Raw genomic sequence first — 20,074 nt, 5'->3', positions numbered from 1 at the left:
CCACATTGGGCTCTGTGCTGACAGCTCAGAGCCTGGAGCCTGCTTCAGATTGTGTCTCCCTCTCTCTCTCCCTGCCCCTCTACCGCTCACGATCTGTCAGCTGGTTGAGCATCTGACTCTTGATTGCAGCTCAGGTCATGGTCTCAAGGACATGAGACCTAGCCTGGCGCTGGGCTCCTGCGGTGTAGATAGGTGTACAGATAGGTGTAGAACCTATCTGAGATTCTGTCTCCCTCTCCCTATGCCTCTCTCCCACTCACATGAGTTCTCTCTCTCTCTCTCTCTCCCTCAAAAATAAATAAATAAATATATATAATTTTGGAGCACCTGGGTGGCTCAGTCAGGTAAATGTCCGACTTCAGCTCAGGTCGTGATCTCGCGGTTTGTGAGTACGAGCCCTGCATAGGGCTTTCTGCTATCAGTGCAGATCCCGCTTTGGACCTTCTGTCTCCTCTCTCTCTGCCCCTCCCCCATGTGCATTTGCGTATGTACACTCTCTCTCTCTCAAAAATAATAAATAAATAAATAATAATAATTTTAAGATACCATTTTCCAGCAGCATATACGATAGTTATGGCTTAAAGAAAGCCTTGTCTTCGCACAGTGCTGAAGAATTCTGTGAACATGAAAAATACTGCTTAAACATTTGCAAATAATCACATTTTCCAATTCTAGCAATGCATTCTTACTGCTATACAACATGTTAGGCAAGTAATTCATTTCCACTAAAATACATTTGGAACTCCTTTCTTCCAGAAGTCCTTAATCCCCTAGAAGGTGATTGCTTCCCTTTGTGTTAATCTTACATAGGTTACTCCTCTCATTTTTAGTAATGAAATGACTCCAAATGGAGACAATTTTCAGGTGCTCCTTTCTAGGAGGTGATGGTTTCACAGCACCTGAAAGGTTTAGTGTAGTCTAAGAGTGCTGGGGAGGTGAATCAACTATCCATAAAAAATCAAATTACCAATTCTGTTCCTTCAAATCTACTCTGGAAGTTGCTTAGACATAAGTTTGAAAAAATTAATAATTTAATTCAGGAATACACTTTCATGCTTCTGACTGCCACAGATTAATTAGAATTTTAAAAAAACATATGAACCGAAGAACTGAACTGCACTTCATCTTCTGTATACTCTCAGAATCTTTATTACTCTGAGGATAATAAAGTATATGAAAATTTTAAATTATCATCAAATCCTTAACTTGATTCCAAGACACCATAAGGATGCACTCACCCAGAGAAAAGGCACTTACTTCCTAACTGTGCATGCTTGCTATATATGGATGCTTCTCCACATTTAACTTTAAATTTCAAAGCCAGCAGTACTCTTACAATGATGTGATTACCTTATTTTGTGGATGAAGAGACCAGAAAAGCTGACAGATTTTACCAAAGACACATATTTCCACTGTACCTACCATTTCTTACTCTTACCCTAACCACTAGAAAATGTATCAGGGTTCTCAGACACAACACTTCAGTCAGGTGAATGTGAAAAACTTACCTGGTTGCCTGTTTAATTAGAGAACACACAGAGAACAGACTTCCTGGTCTATCAGGAGGAAGGTTATTTACTGAATAAGTTTTCTCTTCTTTCTGAAAATTAATTTAAAATATCTCAATAATAAATGTTGGCCATTATTATTTTTTCTTGAAATATGTATTTACATTGTGACAAGGCAAGCAGTTATTTTAACTTAACCAAAAGCCCATAATATTTTTAAAGGTATTTTATGCTTTTCCATTGTCCCATTTTTTTTAAGTCTAGCATTCCTTATGGATAGTTACAGAAGTTATATTCTAATACCCTATAACATACTGTCCAATTTAAGTTTTGGCTATATTTAAATTAATATAGCAACAGAACTAATTTTCCTACACATTAGCAGAAAACTTATAAGCTGCCTTTCCCCTTTAGATCAAAACAAAAACAGGGGCATCTAAGTGGCTCAGTAGGTTAAGTGTCCAACTCTTTTTTTTTTTTTTTAATTTTTTTTTAACGTTTTTTTTTTTTATTTTTGAGACAGGGAGAGACAGAGCATGAACAGGGGAGGGTCAGAGAGAGGGAGACACAGAATCTGAAACAGGCTCCAGGCTCTGAGCTGTCAGCACAGAGCCCGACGCGGGGCTTGAACTCACGGACCGCGAGATCACGACCTGAGCTGAAGTCGGATGCTTAACCGACTGAGCCACCCAGGCGCCCCATAAGTGTCCAACTCTTGATTTTGGCTCAGGTCATGATCTCACATTTCATGAATTTGAGCCCCATGTTAAGCTCTGTGCTGATAGTGCAAAGCCTGGTTGGGATTCTCTCTCCCTCTCTCTATCTCTCTGCCCCTTCCCTGCTCTCGCTCTCTCAAAATAAATAAACTTTAAAAAACAAAAACACAATTGTAATTGAACAAATATACAATTTTGCCATATTTTATTAATGGAAGAACTATCGCTACAGTTTATAGAAGACAACATTATTTACAAGCTCAGCTTTCTGAATTAAAAAAAAAATTTGTTATTCCTTTTGAGTATCCTTTCTCAGACTTTTTTTTTTTTTTTTAAGCCTTTAAGGCTTGAGGGCTTGTACAGATCTAATTTGAACCACAAGAGAACATAGTCCCCATATATACTTTACCATCAGTGAGAGAAGACAGGCTTTGAAGACAAAGCTGGATTCAAATCACAGGTGCCTCTTACTAACTATAATGACGGACAGGTTTACGCAACTTTTTGTAAACCTCAGTGCCTATAACCTGTGAAATGGGGATACTACCTACCATCTAGATTGTTTTGAGCATTAATGATGTAATACATATATAAAGCACCCAGGCCAGAATTCAGCATAGAGTAGTTACTCAAAAAATAGTCCCTCCTCTTTTATCCTGGACTATAGACTTGAATATCTAAATCTCTATGAGGCTTCTCCACTGAATATCACAAAGACATCTCAACTTCAACGTGTCAAAAATGGAATTACCTTCATTTCAAAATCTGCATTTTCTCCTTCTCTACTTCAGATCTACCTGTGGTGTGTTCTCTCTACCTGGATCTCAGCTCTCTCCTCCATCATCTTCCTTTGTCTAACTCCTGCGTTTCTTTGCTCTCAGGAAGCCATTACCCAGAATAGGTGAAATCCCCTACTTATGTCCACAAGCACCGCACCCACCACTCTTGCTTTTTGGTTTTCATCATAATTTCAATTTCATAGTTTTTTTATTAAGTGTCTGTCTTCCCTGCTAGAATGGGGCTTCCTGAAGGTAGGGGCTGTATCTGTTCTTCTGACCTCTGTCTGAATCCCTAGCATTTGTTAGCAATGTGCCTTAGTACATGATAGGCACTCAAACTAATGCATTTTAACTATTTACATCTTTCTTCATTGGACACTGAGTTCCTTGAGAGTTCTTGTCTTTTCCACTACCCTATTTCAATTCTAAGATACTCAGTTTTCCTAATTTAGCCTCTTTGAAATCTGGATGCATCTTAAGAGTATCTTACTTTCAGGTAGGTGAGTTTGAGATATAAAAGAATTTAAATGTTTTATTGACACCTCCTGGTAAGATCAAAAGCAACCGTCATCAAAACAATTTAGACTTGATAAAATTTTGGTTTAACACAGAGCCTGGCACCACCACTCATTGATTTATTCAACAATTTGCCATCATTTTCAACCCCTTCCTCATCCCCAATATCCAGTCAGTCATCAGTTCTGTTTCCTTAATATTCGTGTCCATTCCTAGCTTTTCATTCTCATTACCACTGCCTGGTTCCTCATACTTTCTTCCCTGAACTGCTATCAATGTCCTCTAACTGGTCTACTATCTCTTTCCCACTCCAGTTTATCTTCCTCTGAAATGACCTAGCAAAAATATGATGTCACTTCCATATTTTAATCCTTCAGCACTTGTGCAAAAGCAGTATGGTTTCTCATGCCCCATTTATGAGCTGGCTCAACTTAGTGGTTTAGTCTCTTCCCTGGAAATTCCCCTCAATACTCTCTTTACAGCATTCTCTATCTATAGCATTTTCTTTTCCTTCAACACTCCATCCTTGCCCCAGGCTCTAGCCTCCAGTTAGGTGAGTTTATCTACCTGTTCTATGCTCTAGCAATAATACTGCGTTGAACAAGACAGTGCTTACTTCTAGAGTGGGTTAGCAAACAAACATTGATCAGTAAGAAAATGTCACATAGCACTAATTGCTATGAAGAAGAAAAGAGGACTGGGCTGATGGCTCAGAGCCTGGAGCCTATTTCCGATTCTGTGTCTCCCTCTCTCTCTGCCCCTCCCCCGTTCATGCTCTGTCTCTCTCTGTCCCAAAAATAAATTAAAAAAAAAAAAAAAAAAAAGTTGAAGAAGAAAAGAGGAGGGTATCATGATAGTGTCAAAGGTAGCTCCTTTAATTTGGACAGTTGGGAGATGACATTTATTTATTTATTTGTAATGTTTTTATTTATTTTTGAAGGAGAGAGAGACAGAGCATGAGCAGGGGAGGAGCAGAGAGAGAGGGAGACGTAGAATTTGAAGCAGGCTCCAGGCTCTAAGCTGTCAGCACAGAGCCCGATGCAGGGCTCGAACTCACGAACTGTGAGATCATGACCTGAGCCAAAGTCGGACTCTTAACCGACTGAGCCACCCAGGTGCCCCAGGAGATGACATTTAAATAGAAATGTTAATGATAGGAAGCCAGACATGCAAAGAGTTGGACAAGTAGTTCCCTCAGTGATATATTCCTCCAACCTTCATCCCTCTTTTGTATAACTCCTTTAAAAGTATAGGTCCTGGGGATACCTGGCTGGCTTAGTCGATACAGCATCCGACTCTTGATCTCAGGGTTGTGAGTCTGAAACCCACACAGGATGTAGATATTACTTAAAAAGGAAAGGAAAAGAAAATCTCCTAGCTCAGCCGTGTCTTCCTGCAGTTGACTTTTCTACAAAATTGGGTCAGGTGCCCCTCCCCTTATGTGGTCCTAAAGCACCACATTCTTATCTCTATGAGAGCACTTACATCATGAGCCCTTGACAATCTTTCCTACTTAGAATTTTAATTATGCAAGTAACAGTACATTACTATTTTATTTTATGTTTTTGGAAAAAAAGAAAGTTAAGAAAATACATTTAAGTCCCTCCCTACTTTTCCTCCCTCACAAAATCCCACACTCCCTGCTCCTCCCGCCTAAAAGTAACTGCTTCAGTTTGGTTTTTACCTGCCCAAATCTTTCCCTGTGCATTTACATGTGTATTATACACAGTAACATATTTGGGTTTGGGGTTTGTTTTTGTTTTTTACACAGAAGATATTGTTGTACATGTTCTTCTGCAACTTTCTTTTTTCACAGTGCCTTGAAGATCTTTCCATCTCTCTATGCATCTATGTCTTCCTCATTCTTTTAAGCCACCACAAAAGCACCCTGTAATCTGACCATCTCTCATTTCACCATCTCTCTACTGAGGAACATTTAGATTGCTTCTAGTGTTTCGCTCCTACAAACAATGCCACACTCCATATCCTTGGCTGTATTTCTTTGTATATATATGTGTTAATATTCTTCTATGATAGATACCTAGAGGCAGAATTTCTAGCCAATTTAACTTGGTATTATCAAACTGTCCTTCACGAAGGCTAAATCAATTTACACTCCAACCCAGTACTACGAAAGCACCCTTTTCCCCGCACCCTTGCCAGCAATAGATATTAACAACCTTTTGATAATTTGATGAGTGAAAAATGTTATGTTGTTGTTATTTTAATTTGCATTTCTTTGATGCAAGCAGTTTATAAGTTATTTATATTGCCTTTTCTATGGCTTAACCATTATTCATTTTTCTATGAGAGGTTTTTATTTTTTTGGTCTTTTTATTACTGATTTATAGTACAGAATAGTTTTTTCCAGACCTTTGACTTTTTGGCTTTATCTAATTTAACAAAAATTAAATATTTAAAATTTAACGTAAGTTTACCAAGGTTACCAAACTTTTATTTTGTGCCTTCTGGTGTTTTGTACTGTATTTAAGAAGACCTCCCCTCCCCCAAGATTATAAACACTGTTCTTCTAGATTTTCTTCTAACAATGATAAACTTTGGTTTCTTACATTTAGCCCTTTAACCCTTCTGGAATTTATTTTTAGAGTATGGGTTAAAGTAAGAAGCAAATAATTCTCTCCTGAAAAGACAGCCAATTGTTTCCAAATCTCTTACTCAAGTGGACAGAGGTCTGAGAGTGAAGCCCTCAGCAGTCTACCACAAAGGCACAGGTCATCTGGAAGTTCTGTTTTATCCCAAAGCTCATGTTCTCCTCCATGATATGTTTGCTTCAGTATGAAAATTATCATCCCTCCCCCTGACACCTCTGAGTAAAAATGAAGCTCCAGGAAGATGTACAGTATTTATCTTGTACTTTTTCAAACTCTCAATACACAGCAGTCAGCAGTGTAACTGCACACACCCACTCTATTTGCCTGTTTACTTGATGATCTCATGTACTACACACACACACACACACACACACACACACACACACGCACAAGCACGCACACGCACACACAGCAGTGGTCATGCTTTCATTTCATGTGCTTCTTGGCCTGTCTGACTACTAAACTTTGAACCCTTGAGGGAAGGAGTTCTTTGTCTTCACCCAGTGTTTGGCAGAGTGCCTGCCTAGGAAGGTTCAGTTAAGATGTATTGATTGAATAAATGAATACTTTCTTACAAATGGACCCAGTGGGGAATCTGCATACATGTATGTATGTATGTGTGTATGTGTGTATGTGTGTGTGTGTGTATATATATATACACACACAGATACATACCCCCCCCACACACATATATAAAATGAATGAAATATTCATTCTAAAATTTTAATGAATGCAGATATTTGGGATTTACTTAAAAATAAATAGGGAGTGGAGGGAGCAGTGGAAGTACAGATGGAACAAGTGATAAACAATTTATCACCCAAAATTCCACACTGTAATATAAAAAGAAAACATATATATTATGTTCCATTCTGCAAAGCAAAGCCATGTGATACCATGGTGATCCATACATAAGGGTGGATGTCAAATGTCAGATTGGGAACAAGCAAATTTAGACTATTGACAATATATCCATATGATTACATTTCGGCCTGATATATTAAATATATCGTTATATTTCACTATTTCAACAACAGAGAACAACCTTGTTCAACTTTCTACTTGTATATAAAGATTCAGGAGTTAAGAGGTATTTTAAACATGCAAATAATTACATGGTGGGGAAAAAAGAATGTGCTTTTAATGTGCATATATTAATTCAAAGATATGCTGCTGGTTTTAGTATTGATGAATTCTATGACATAAGAAATTTAAATTTAACTTCTGATTTAAACACAAATTAGGGCACCTGGCTGGATCAGTCAGTACAGTGTGCAACTCTTGATCTCGGGGTTGTAAGTGCAAGCCCCACCTTGGGTGTAGATATTACTTAAAAATAAAATCTTAAAAAAAAAAAATAAATGGAAATTACTTAGGCAAATGACTGGCAGAATACAGGAGGAGAATGCAATAAACATAAGGTGGTTAGTAATCACTGTGCCACAGCTGGCAGTAACGTTGTATTAACTCTCCAGACTGCATAGTAGTAGGCAAGCAATATTATATAAAGATCAAATTTCCTATGTATGTTCAGAATTATTTAGAAAGAGCTATATACAAAAGCCTTTTTGAGCTGAAAACTCATTGTCAGCTTACCTCTTCTGATCGTTCCTGAATGGAATAATAAGTAAAATAGCTCCCAAAATGAGCTCCCTCAGATTTGAAAACAGAGCCATCTCCAGGATAAATCTCTATTGAGTTCACATTTTTATGGGTAAGTCTAAGGAAGAAAAGTAATCATTAAATTTTTTTTTCTAATTAAGATTAAAACATAAATGAGAGCAATCAAAAAAGAAAAAATAATAAAGCAAAGTACTATATGGAATTCTGCCTATCCAGCAAAACAGATAATTTCATACTTTGCACCCAACTGGCTAAATTAAATTTTTTGCAAAAAATAAACAGAACACACAGAATCAGTTAATGTATCTATTTCAACAGCTAAGCCTAGTTTCTGGAGGTCAGGCATCTTACCATCCTGGTGTCCCTTCTGCCAATCATAGTAGCTGGCATATACTAGTCACCAAAGAAATGCCCACTGCAAAGGAGTTAAATATGACAACACCAGAGCCTGAAAATAAGATAATCCTTTAGTAATCAAACTAGTAGAATCTATACCTGATGAATGAGATTAGCCATGTGTAAAAGGAGCCATCCCTAAGAGAAGGTGACTAATCATATTTGAAGTAGCCAAGTATAATCAAGGTAGTGGGTATATATAATGTACAAAACTTCAGCCAAGTCAGTTTTTACTGAGAAATATATGAAGAATATATTGTCAGAAGGGGATGGGCTTTCATGCAAGAAAAGGAAAGCCCTAAGAACAAAATCTTACAATGCTATTCTAGCATTATTTATAGAAGTAAAACCCTGAATCTAGCCAACATTAGTATTCTAGTCACTAGAGAGGTGTACTTTGTGGTGGGGTAGGGATAATTCAATGGAATAGTGCAGACACAGAGGAGCCTCTAATCTTCTCTAATTCCATGCTCAATAGGCAACATTTTGATGTGACTAATTCAGACAACTAGATCCCCCGATGCTTGGAAGGGGTATCCTAAATAACTGACCTAAGTATTTCATTCAGTAGCAAAACTAAGCCTCACTGGCTCTGGAGTTGTCACAAAAATCTTGTGAATATGGTTAATGTGAATTAGTCACAAGACTCCTGTGTGCACTAATAAAACTAAGTTTTAAGACCTATAAAACGTAGGACCAAACATAAGAATGATGGCCCTAGCCAAACTGTGTCCTTTTGTGGGAGTCTGTCTGCAAGACTAGTCCCATCCCTTCAGACATCACTAAATACTTCCAACACTGGTGCCTTACCGATAAGTCACACCTTTGTACCAAACCACTTTCACTAGTTCAGGATAGGAATATTCTTCATCAAACTGTCCTTGTGAAAGTGAATCACAAAAATTCCACCTGTGAAGGACAAAATACAAGCTATTAATTCTGGTTGCTCAACAAAATTACCTTTAGAAATCAACCAAATAGGGCAACTGTAACATTTATTTCTGGCTTAACTTGTTAGATCCAAGAAAAGTAAAAATTAATATAAAAGTGTATGAAGGAACTGAAAACTAATCCTATTTTTCCATGGATTTTTTTCCTTCAGTATTTTTAACAATCTTCTTATTCAATCTCAGCACAATTACATAAATTAAGGATCCAAACAACAAATATTTCCCGCAATATCTATGCTATGCACACTGCAGATATAACACCCAAAAAAGCAGACATGGTCACTGCCCTCAGGGAAGATTCCTATCAAGCAGGGATGTTAAGTAGTAAACACTGAACACAAAGAAAAGAGAATTACTGGATGCTATGGACACGTAGAAGAACCTAATCCTGTCTAGGAACTTGGGGATAACCACCCTAAGGAAGAAAGGCTTGTGCTGGGACCAGAAGACGTGCACAAGTCAGCAAACTGAGAAAGGTAAAGGAGTGCTCCTCGCAGAGGAAAGAGTGGGTGCAATGGTGAAACCAAGCTTGAACAGGCATTCTAGAGATTGTAAAAAGTCCAGTTTAGCAAGAGCAGAAAAAGCAAGGGCAAACGTGGTGAGGATCATAGACGTAGGAAGAGACCAGAAAATGGAAGGCCTGTTAAACCATGTTTAAAGATAATGGATTTTAATCCAAAGTTAGTGGCAAGTTACTGAAAATTGTTAATTTAGAAGCCTAAATCTCTTTCAGTGTGTACTTATAATACTAGAACTTTCAATTTTAACCAAATAATCATGACCAGCCTGAAAAATCATATTTAAAATATGTATTTAAATAAAAAATACATACATATTGGGAGACTACCTGGGCTCAAACCCCAATTCTACAAGCACTAGCTACGTGACCCTGCTCAGATTATTTCACGTTCCTGTGTCTCAGATTCCTCAACAAAATGGGGCAATGACAGTGCTTTCCTCATGGAGCTACTATGAGAATCAAGTAGCTACAGTAGAGCTGTGCCCGGCACATACGCGCTTTGTGTTAGCTATTACCATTATTACTCTACTACTTATGGAAGTTCATGTTACAAATCTGTAACCATTAGCTTATTCACCTCTTAGGGAGAGAAAAGGTTTATATTTGGTGTTCAGAGGCTTCTCCACGTTTACCCCTTTTTTCAAAAAATTTCCATAAATAGATTTATAGTCAGCTAACCAAAGACAGGGGTGGCCTCTGAGACTAGGTATGAAAGAAAGAACCCATGCTCATCAACTGGTCGGAACCATGCTCCAGCTACAAGGTAACGGGCTCCACTGGGTGCAGCTGAGGCTTCTCTGTGCTCACTGCCAGAGCCCTGTGCCACTACTTACCACACTTTAACCATCTTGTCAGTGACAGTGACCTTAATAGAGTCTAAGCTCCTAAAAAGCAGGGACTATAGCTTAGACATCTCTATAGTCTCTGTGCTTAACAAAGTATATAGCGTATAGTCAGCCTTCCATAACCACTCAATGCGTGGACACAGAGTAAGACACATAAGGAACACATTGGCTAGGGAAATTCTTTACTATCGGTTACTAGCAAAGTTTTGGCTCACTGAGTGAACTTTCCTTATGAATGGTAGCAGATGATTACAAAAGAAAAATTATCTTTAGATAAAGACTGGCTCTGACAAGAGCTTTATGACAAATAAGCCGTTCTTCCATTACCTGTGCAGGTGTGGGACAGGACAGCTGAGTAACAGGGCCCTGGGAAGAACAGAAACCTCTTTTCCTCTTTCCTCTGAAATATCAGAAGTCAAAGTTTTATTCTGGGTGATGGCTGCATCAATTCTAGACACACTGCTGATTTTATTATGCAAATGCAGTGCTAAAGACAAGGGATATTTCCATTCCTCTGGACAGGAGGCCACAGGCCAGCATTGTTTCACCCACGTGTATACACACGTGTGTTTTGTACCAGGCAGAGGTGGCTCGCCACTCCCTTCGGCTCCATTTACACAGCTCTTTTTCTCCAAAGGTTCCTTGGATTTCATGGTCTGATAGTAAAGTTCGTTTTCTTTATTCTTCAGTCTCTGTCTTGATAAACTTCCATATGTACAGATTTTGCCTGCTGTTTCATCTAGTTTGTCCTTTCTGGCTTGAATCTTCTTTTCTGACAATACTATAGATGAATCTGGCTTCTGGCTTACTTTACACAAAAAATGTACTGTAAATTCAAGCTGCGATCTCGGCAGACAAAGGTATGCATGCCCATCTAATGATGATATCTTCACGGTGCCGCTCTGCATACACAGCATGCCATCATCAGTATCAGGACTGGGCCATCTGACTTCTGAGAAGTCAATGAAGATACGCTGAGTTGAGGAGACAAAGAGAGACGGGGAGTATTTTGCCAGCAGTCCAATGTTTCCATACATTCGATGCTTACATATTGTATAAGAAAGCTCTTAAAAGTTTTGTTTGTGTTTTACTATCTAGAGAGAATGAAAAATGGAGAGCCAGGTGTTGGTCTATATATATGGTTTTCTAAAGAATATTTGATATTAAGATTATCTCTCTTACAGAGAGAGATGTAAAACACACACACACAAAGAATGAGAGAGAAGGGACGCCTGAGTGGCTCATTTGGTTAAGCGTCTGACTTCGGCTCAGGTCATATCTCAAGCTTCATGGGTTTGAGCCCGGTGTCAGGCTCTGTGCTGACAGCTCAGAGCCTGGAGCCTGCTTTGGATTCTGTCTCCCTCTCTCTACCTCTCCCCTACTCATTCATTCTCTCTCTCTCTCTCTCTCTCTCTCTCTCTCTCATTCTCTCTCTCTCTCTAAAAATAAACATTAAAAAAAAGAGAGAAAGAGATAGAAAAGGAGTGCCTGTCAGTGGCTTGGTCAGTTAAGCATCTAACTCTCGATTTCAGCTCAGGTCATGATCTCACAGTTTGTGAGCTAGAGCCCTACAACAGGTTTGTGGAGCCTGCCTGGGATTCTCTCTCTCCCTCTCTGTCCCTCCCATGCTCACATGTGTGCACTCTTTCTCTCAATCAATCAATCAATCGATCGATATTTTTTAAAAAGAATGAGAAGAAAAATAAAAAAATTATCCTGACTATATTTAGCGTTAGACATTTTTGTTTAAAATGTTCAATGAATCAGAAATAAAAAGATTTTCAACGCTTCTCAAACGCCTACTCTGAAAAAGAATACTGAGGGAAGACCAGCACTAACTACCATGTACAAACATCACTACAAACAATACTATATTAAAAGCAATCATAACTTAAATGATTAGTATGGAACTAGTATAGAAATCACTGACAGAGCAACTCAGGTAATATGGAAACAGAATCAACCACATCTTAAGATGCTACACGTAATAACATAACCTTTCAGAACAAGGAGGGAAAGGGAGAATGATTTAATAAATGGTACTAGAGAGGACCTGGGTGGCTCAGTCAGTTAAGCGTCTGACTCTTAATTTCGGCTCAGGTCATGATCTCATGGTTCATGAGTTCAAGCCCCACTTCAGGCTCTGCTCTGACAGCACAAAGATTGCTGGGATTCCCTCTCTGCCTCTCCCCAAAGCACGCACAAGCTCTCTCCTTCTCTCTCTCCCTCAAATAAATAAATAAACTTAAAAAAATAAAAATAAATGGTACTCTCAAAGGGTTAGCAAATACACTAAGACTATCTATCCTAGAAAGCACCTAGCATACCATATGCTAAAATAAATTCTAGGTAGCAGGGCACATGGGTGGCTCAGTTGGTTAAGTGTCTAACTCTTGATTTTGGCTCAGGTCATGATCTCATAGTTTGTGAGTTCAAGCCCCATGTCAGGCTCTGGGCTGACAGCATGAAGCCTGCTTGGGATTCTTCTCACTCTGCCTCTCTCTGCCCCTCTCCAGCTTGTTCTCTCTCAAAATAAATAAACATTAAAAATAATAATTAATTAATTAAGTTAAATAAAAAATTCTAGGTTGTTTAAAAAGCAACATTTTTTTTTAACGTTTATTTATTATTGAGAGACAGAGAGACACAGAGCATGAGCATGGGAGGGGCAGAGAGAGGGGAGACACAGAATCCAAAGCAGGCTCCAGGCTCTGAACTGTCAGCAAAGAGCCTGACGCGGGCCTCAAACCCACGGACTGTGAGATCACAACCTGAGCTGAAGTCAGACGCTTAACTGAACCACCCAGGTGCCCCTAAAAAAAGCAACATTTTTAAAAACTGAATTACTCAAAAGTAAACTGATCCTGACCAATAGCACAGACTCATGACAGGTGCCAGTAACTATGGCATCTCTCCATATAAGATAAAACCAGCCGTTATCACATTAACGGTCTTTTAGCCAATTAATTTTGCGAACAGGTAAACATTTCAGCTTTCATTTATATAAAACTTTAAATTTAGAAAAGAAAGCCTCTTAAACCTACACTGCTATTTATATGTACAGATGTTAGTACAGTATTCACTGATGGCAAAGCTGGCTTGTAAGGGTGGTCAGTTAAGAGAGTTCTCTCTTCTAGAATTAGATTATCTAATAACCCTATCAGCAGCAAACTGCAGTTTCAACAAATAAAGTTACTCAAAAGATAGTGGAAAAATAGCCTTATACACTAAATGACAGCTTACGATTTTTCTTGGCTCCTTTGTCATTATCGAGTAGTGGAAAGTAATTAAAAGATATAGTCTTAAAAAAAAAAAAAAGAAGACAGTCTTCAGAGTCAAATAGACTGAGTTCAAATCCTGACTACCTCTTAGAAAATGTCCATGAACAAGGTTAGGTAAACTCTCTGAGATTTAGTTCCCTCAGCTATATATAAAGGGGATGACATCCAGCCAATATACCTATTCTGACTGGCTAAATACCCACTTTGATTATCAGAGACCCATGCCATACTGGTGTTATTAAATATTTTTAATATCATTCCTATTTCTTGGCACATAGTAAATCCTCAATAAATGACAGCTATCATTATTATTATTCGTAAAAGTTCAGGGGCGCCTGGGTGGCTCAGTTGGTTAAGTGTCCAACTTCGGCTCAGGTCACGATCTCGTGATTTGTGAGTTTGACCCCCACGTTGGGCTCTGTGCTGACAGCGCAGAGCCTGGAGCCCGCTTCAGATTCTGTGTCTACCTCTCTCTCTCTGCCCCTCCCCTGCTCAAGCTCTGTCTCTCTGTCTCTCTCTCAAAAATAAATAAACATTAAAAAAAGTTCAAAATAGAACATAAGCAAAAAAATAAAATATGTATACCTACAAATATACACATCTCTATTACACACGAACTGCACATAAACTACTGAAAACAGCCACATAATTTCTTAATTTTGACACCTCTGAGAATCAAAAAGTCATCAACCTAGAGGCGTCCGGCTGGCTCAGTCAGTAGAGCTTGCAACTCTTGAGCTTGGGGTTGTGAGTTTGAGCCCTATGCTGGGTGTAGAGTTTCCTTAAATAAAAAATAAAAATAAAATGTCCAGTGTTCCGGTAAATTAATTCATACCCAGATGTGAAAGGAAGAAGGCTAAAATCCTTGCTAGTAACAGAAAAATATGAATATAAAATAAAAAGTCATTAATCTGAAAAATTCTGAGTATAATCTTTGGCTACAAAGAAAAGGTCAGGAAGATGAACTATGCATCTTCTGGGTCTCAATCAGTACATAACATATCAGGGCGCCTGGGTGGCTCAGCGGTTGGGCATCTGACTCTTGATTTTGGCTCAGATCATGTTCTCTCGGTTCGTGAATTCAAACCCTGCATCAGGCTCTGTGCTGACACATGGAGCCTGCTTGGGATTCTCTCCCTTTCTCTCTGCCCCTCTCCTGATTGTGTTCTCTCTTTCTCTCTCTGCCCCTCTCCTACCCGTACTCTAAGTAAATAAACTTTATTAAAAAAAAAAATATATATATATATATATACACATATATATGTAAATATAAGATATATATGGAAATATATACATATATATATATATATATATATATATATATATATCATATCAGAACATCATAGTCTGGTGAACAATATAGGCCTACGCATTCTACAGCAGTGTGTATTCCCAAGTGTCATGAAGAAAAAAATTAAACTACCTGTTTCTAATTACTTGTCCTCAAATATTACTTATAAAAAAGCTTTAAAAAATTACCTTTTTTCTTTCAGAAGGTATGATGCTTTCAGATAAAAAAGGGCAAGTAGCAAAAGAATTTCGAAAATCTAGGGCTCGCTGTAGTTCCTCCTACAGAAAGAAATACAAAACATAACCTTCAAAAAATGTAAAATAATTTGAAAATCAATTCAGAGTGACAGTAATCTAGAATACTAATTACTTTCCATATTCTAACTACCTCACCAATATTCTGGTACCAAAAAGAGTTGTTTTTAAGCCATTACTTACTCGGTAAGTGCTGATAACAAAATGTGTCCTTTGACGAATTCTTTCTGGTCGTTCTAAAGGATGTGCTGAAACAGGAGGCGCCTTTTCAAATAAAAATTCAGAGCCACAAGGAGAAAGCTGTAGTCTGGAACCATCAGCATATTGCACTTGCACGGAATCATCTTCATAAAGTACCATTCGCACTTCAGCTGCCATTACTATGACTATGGATAAAATGTCCTTCCAAGGAGAAGACTGAATAGGAAACAGGGTAGCACAAATTGTTCCCTTAATGTACAAAAGTTCTATCATAAAAAGTGAATGCATTTTCTAAGAACATAAACAAAACATATTTCCGTTGCATTTATTTTTGTTGGGGGAAAAGTGATTACTTTACATACTTTTAAATGATCTGAAATTAACAACCTTAACAATGCCTTACCCCCTAGAGCTTTACTCCAGGGTGGGAAGATAACCTAGAGGGAGAAGAAAGCCCACCTAGTTATAACTGTCTTTACAATTTCAATAGCTTTAGTTCTCCGGAAGCTTAAATTCTGTAAATTCTATGCTCAGTAACTAATTTCAAATAAAAGGAAATTCCACCTTTGCATAAGAATACAGCAAATCATTTGTAATGCATGCAAAAGGCAGGCCAAAACTATCAGGCCTAAGAAAAAAGAGTACTGAAAAAGAAATCCCAATACCTGGATTTTTGTCCCTAGTCTGACATTAAGGAAGAAGTTCCATGTCACTACTGAGCAAGTTAATTAATCATAGAGTGTCTTAGACTCATTCTTACTTCACTGAATTCAATTTCTTTTTCCCTACCTTTAGAATGTGTCATCACCTATGCTTTCCATATAGGGATGACTGAAGGGGAATTAGAGGGTTGGGTTCCATTCATACTCTACAATTTACTAGGCTAGTTAAATGCCTCAAGTTGTCTGTTTCCCTTATTTGTAACATGAGGGACAGTAACAGGATTGTTGCAAGGATTAAACAAGGGAACACATTTGCCAGTCCCAGTATTGCAATGTCAAGTTCAATAAATCTTATGATTCCTTTCTAACACCAACCCCATCCTCTCTGACACTTACCCACCTCCCTCTAGGACATCATCCTTTTTAAGACTTTCCTTTCTAAACACTAACCCAACCCCTTCTAGAACATTATCTTTTGCCACTCAGGTGATCAACTTTCACCTGACAGAAAAAAGTAACGTTCCTCAGTTTACCTTTTTCCTACCAAAAAACTTCTCAAGTGAAGTATCCACTCATTATCTACTTTCATTCCCATCCATCTTCAATCCATTGCAATCCAGTTTCCTTCCACCTTCGTGCTGGAATTGTTGCACTGATTCAGAACTGTCACCGATGTCTTCCTGCACCCAGTAACTTCAGTCTTCATCCTACTAAACTGGTCACTGTGATAGTGTTATCTACCTTTCTCTGCACCGAATTGTGTTCCTCTGCCTTTTTACTTTTTTAAAAAAAGCAGGGGGGGGGAGTGCCATGGTTTACCCCACCACATCTACCTGTTTTTGATTTTTTTGTTTTAAGTAGGCTCCCCACCTGACATGGGGCTTGAACTCATGATCCTGAGGTCAAGAGTCACATGCTCTACTGACTGAGCCAACCAAGCACCCCTACCTCTGTTCTTAGTTTAATCATTCCTTTTCACCATTCTCTTAAATCAAGGATTCAAGACCTGACCTCAGTCCCCATTTCATCTCTTCTTACTATATACACCCGTGTTGCTTTTACATCCACCCTTGGTTTTTAAAAGAGTCTCACCCCCTTTCAATGTATGTAATTGGCTACATATGACTGGCTTATAATCTTCTGTAGAATATGTCAGAATATAAGTAAACATTAAACCATATGGTCTCTCCTGAGGAGAGCCACACAATTTTATTTCTTCTCTCTAGAGAACTTCCAAATCCACCAGATCCCTCCCAGTGCTTCCAGCTGCCTGACAGACCTCTCTTCATGTTCCACTCAATCCACATGACTAAATTAATCAAACTCAATCCACATGACCAAAATGGAACATGATCACTCCCACCAAAGCAACTTCTGCAACGTCCCCTAATTTCACTTTCATTCTTACCTCCCTCAAGTCCAGGCTACATACAATAGCCACAGAGATCTTTTAAAATAAAAATGAGATCTATCACATGCTGGCTCACAATGTACCATTCTGCACTTACATGACATTCCTAACCATGGCCTATAACAGCCACATAATCTGGCCCCATCTTCCTCTCCAAATGTCATCTCATAACTCTCTCCTTGTTCAGGACACTTTAGTTACACTGGCCTTTTTAATGTTTTTAAAACAGGATGTTTCCTATATCAGAACCTTTGCACTGTTCTTTCGGCTTAGCCTGTCCTTCCCCTGGCTTATCACATGGCTGGCTCTTTGTCATTTAAGCTTAAATATCACTTCCTCAAAGGCCTGACTTTATTGTTCCCAGTCATCTCCCAATCACTTTTTATCCATTTCATCTTTCTTACTCATAGCATCTATCACTATCAAAACTGATTCTATTCATTTGGTCGCTTTTTGACTTTGCCCACCAGGGTATAAACTCAATCAAACCAGGCCTCATCTGTCTTACTCACCATTGTATCCCTGGCATTTAAAACAATAGCTGGCAAATACTAAGGGTGCAATAAATATTTATTTAATGATGAAAGAATAAGCAAGTGAATTTCAAAATTCTTGTTCCTCCTGAATTTGCAATTTAAGTTAATGGCATCTCAATGTTAGCAATATTTCTCTCCACAGCCCTATAACATGTCTTGTTGATTTGGTAGGTTTCTTTTATGAACCTGGCTCCTTTTCCATTTCAGTTCATCAACTTTCCCCTTCATTTCTGCAACTATCTGGGACCTTCTTCCAGTTTCTTCCCTCTCCAATCCATTTCCAGTATTGCTGTTATAGGAAACTTTCCACTATCCAGACCATACCAACCATTTTACAACACTTGATTACATACTTGTTCGTTTAGCGAACAATAAATATTCATAACAATACATGTATTCATATTGCATATATGTAAACATATAGAAATATAGTTAACACATATAAATAGAAATATATATCTCAGATGTCTACTTGCTATTTCAGAAAAAAATAGAAATATAGAATGGGAAAAGATCTCTATGTTTGGCCAAGTTTTTAATTAAAAAAAAAGTTACTGAGATATAGTTGTTATTTACTTAAATAACAGGCATACACAAGAAACAGTGGAATATTTAAAGTTCCCAGCCTATCATAAAAAAACATAATCCGGCTCCAACCCACATTTCAGCTTCATCTTTACCGTCTTATTCCTGTTTGTTTTCACCACCCAGTACATTACCTCACAGTATATTTAACAATCTCCGTACTTGACAAGTCTGTACTTGACATCAATTGGACCTCATTTTTCAAAATGGCAATATGTAGTTACAGAAAAAGCCTCACCAAAACAACCACCAACGTCTTGGACTCAACACGGCAATTCTGAGATGAAAAGTCGCGGAAATAAGGCCAATCAACGGCCCCTGCTTTAATTTGCCAAAATGCTTGAAGTCTGCCCACGACTGCTTCTCGATGGATATTTCATGAATCTGACAAATTACCAACAAGTTATGTTTCTTGATGAGAGAAAACAGTGACAAGCGCACAGGAATAAGGCCACAGGGGGAATATTTTTAGCCGAGACGTTCGTCGAGTCAGTAGCGGGAGAAAAGCTGAAACTCCAACCACCTCCCCGCAAAGTAAACACAGGAAATCAGCAGTTCAAATCTTCCCTCAACCCGCGGAAGCACCTTTCCTCTCCAAAAGACCGGAAGTCCCGCCCAGGCACGCCCTCTGTTCCGGGGGCCAATCCGTCGAGCGCCCAGCAAAGGACGGGACCGGAAGTAGGGGAGGTGGGCGTTCCCAGTCCTGAATGTGGTTGCTTCCTCTTTGATCTTTACTTCAGATACTCCAAGGTTGGAACCGGCCCCACCTGGTTGTGACTCCTCCCGTGAGGACCAGCATCTGATAGCTCAGCCAAGAGCTAACCACATGGGTGGATTTTAGTGGACTAACGCTTATTTCATCTAAACAAAAATGATACCTTAATAAAGCTGTAAAAAAAAAAACAAAACCAAAAAAACTTGGGTCAAAGATAGAGACCTCTTCTTTTTCTAATTTGGTGTCAGAAAATATCTTTCAACTATGTATCTGCGTTTTTTTCCTAAGTAGCAAGTAGATGTGTCCGATAAATTTATTGTCATTAAGTATTTATGGAGAACCTACTATGTGCTGGGCACCTTAGAAATAAAGCAGGGAGTGAGACCCAGGGTAGAAGATGAGGACTGGAGATGAACTGGAAAGAAAGGAATAGACTGTAATTTGATCACAGTTGTAGTAAGTGTTCCTAAAATAGAATACAGAGGTCTGTGAGAGCATGTAGTGGACAGACCTGAGGCTGAGGAAGTATTTCCAGTGAAATCCAAAGGGTAGGTAGGTTTAGCCAGGTACTGTGGGGGTGAAACTGTTTCAAACGGAGGTAACACAGGGCCCTGAGGTCCGAAGGAAAGATCTTGACCCTTAAAAAGCTAGTTTGGTTTAAGAACGGTTATAG

At 38.6% G+C, this 20,074-nt stretch overlaps 1 protein-coding gene across 1 annotated transcript in view; it reads right to left on the bottom strand.

Moving 5' to 3' along the window:
- Window positions 1–19,557, bottom strand: part of CA1H5orf34 (chromosome A1 C5orf34 homolog) — a 32,173-nt gene extending 12,616 nt beyond the window's left edge. Inside the window, exons 1-8 of the mRNA XM_049648105.1 lie at window positions 18,925–19,557; window positions 15,475–15,708; window positions 15,226–15,315; window positions 10,793–11,439; window positions 8,961–9,059; window positions 7,728–7,851; window positions 1,509–1,600; window positions 547–616 (exon numbers count right to left, since the gene is read on the bottom strand). Of these exons, the coding sequence (XP_049504062.1) occupies window positions 547–616; window positions 1,509–1,600; window positions 7,728–7,851; window positions 8,961–9,059; window positions 10,793–11,439; window positions 15,226–15,315; window positions 15,475–15,669 (1,317 nt within the window). The 5' untranslated portion in view covers window positions 15,670–15,708; window positions 18,925–19,557. The remainder of the gene's footprint in view (window positions 1–546; window positions 617–1,508; window positions 1,601–7,727; window positions 7,852–8,960; window positions 9,060–10,792; window positions 11,440–15,225; window positions 15,316–15,474; window positions 15,709–18,924) is intronic.
- Window positions 19,558–20,074: the final 517 nt, after the last annotated feature.

This window comes from Panthera uncia (genome assembly GCF_023721935.1).
Source record: "Panthera uncia isolate 11264 chromosome A1 unlocalized genomic scaffold, Puncia_PCG_1.0 HiC_scaffold_17, whole genome shotgun sequence".
Lineage (NCBI taxonomy): Eukaryota > Metazoa > Chordata > Mammalia > Carnivora > Felidae > Panthera > Panthera uncia.
This window is presented reverse-complemented; position numbering and strand designations above follow the sequence as displayed.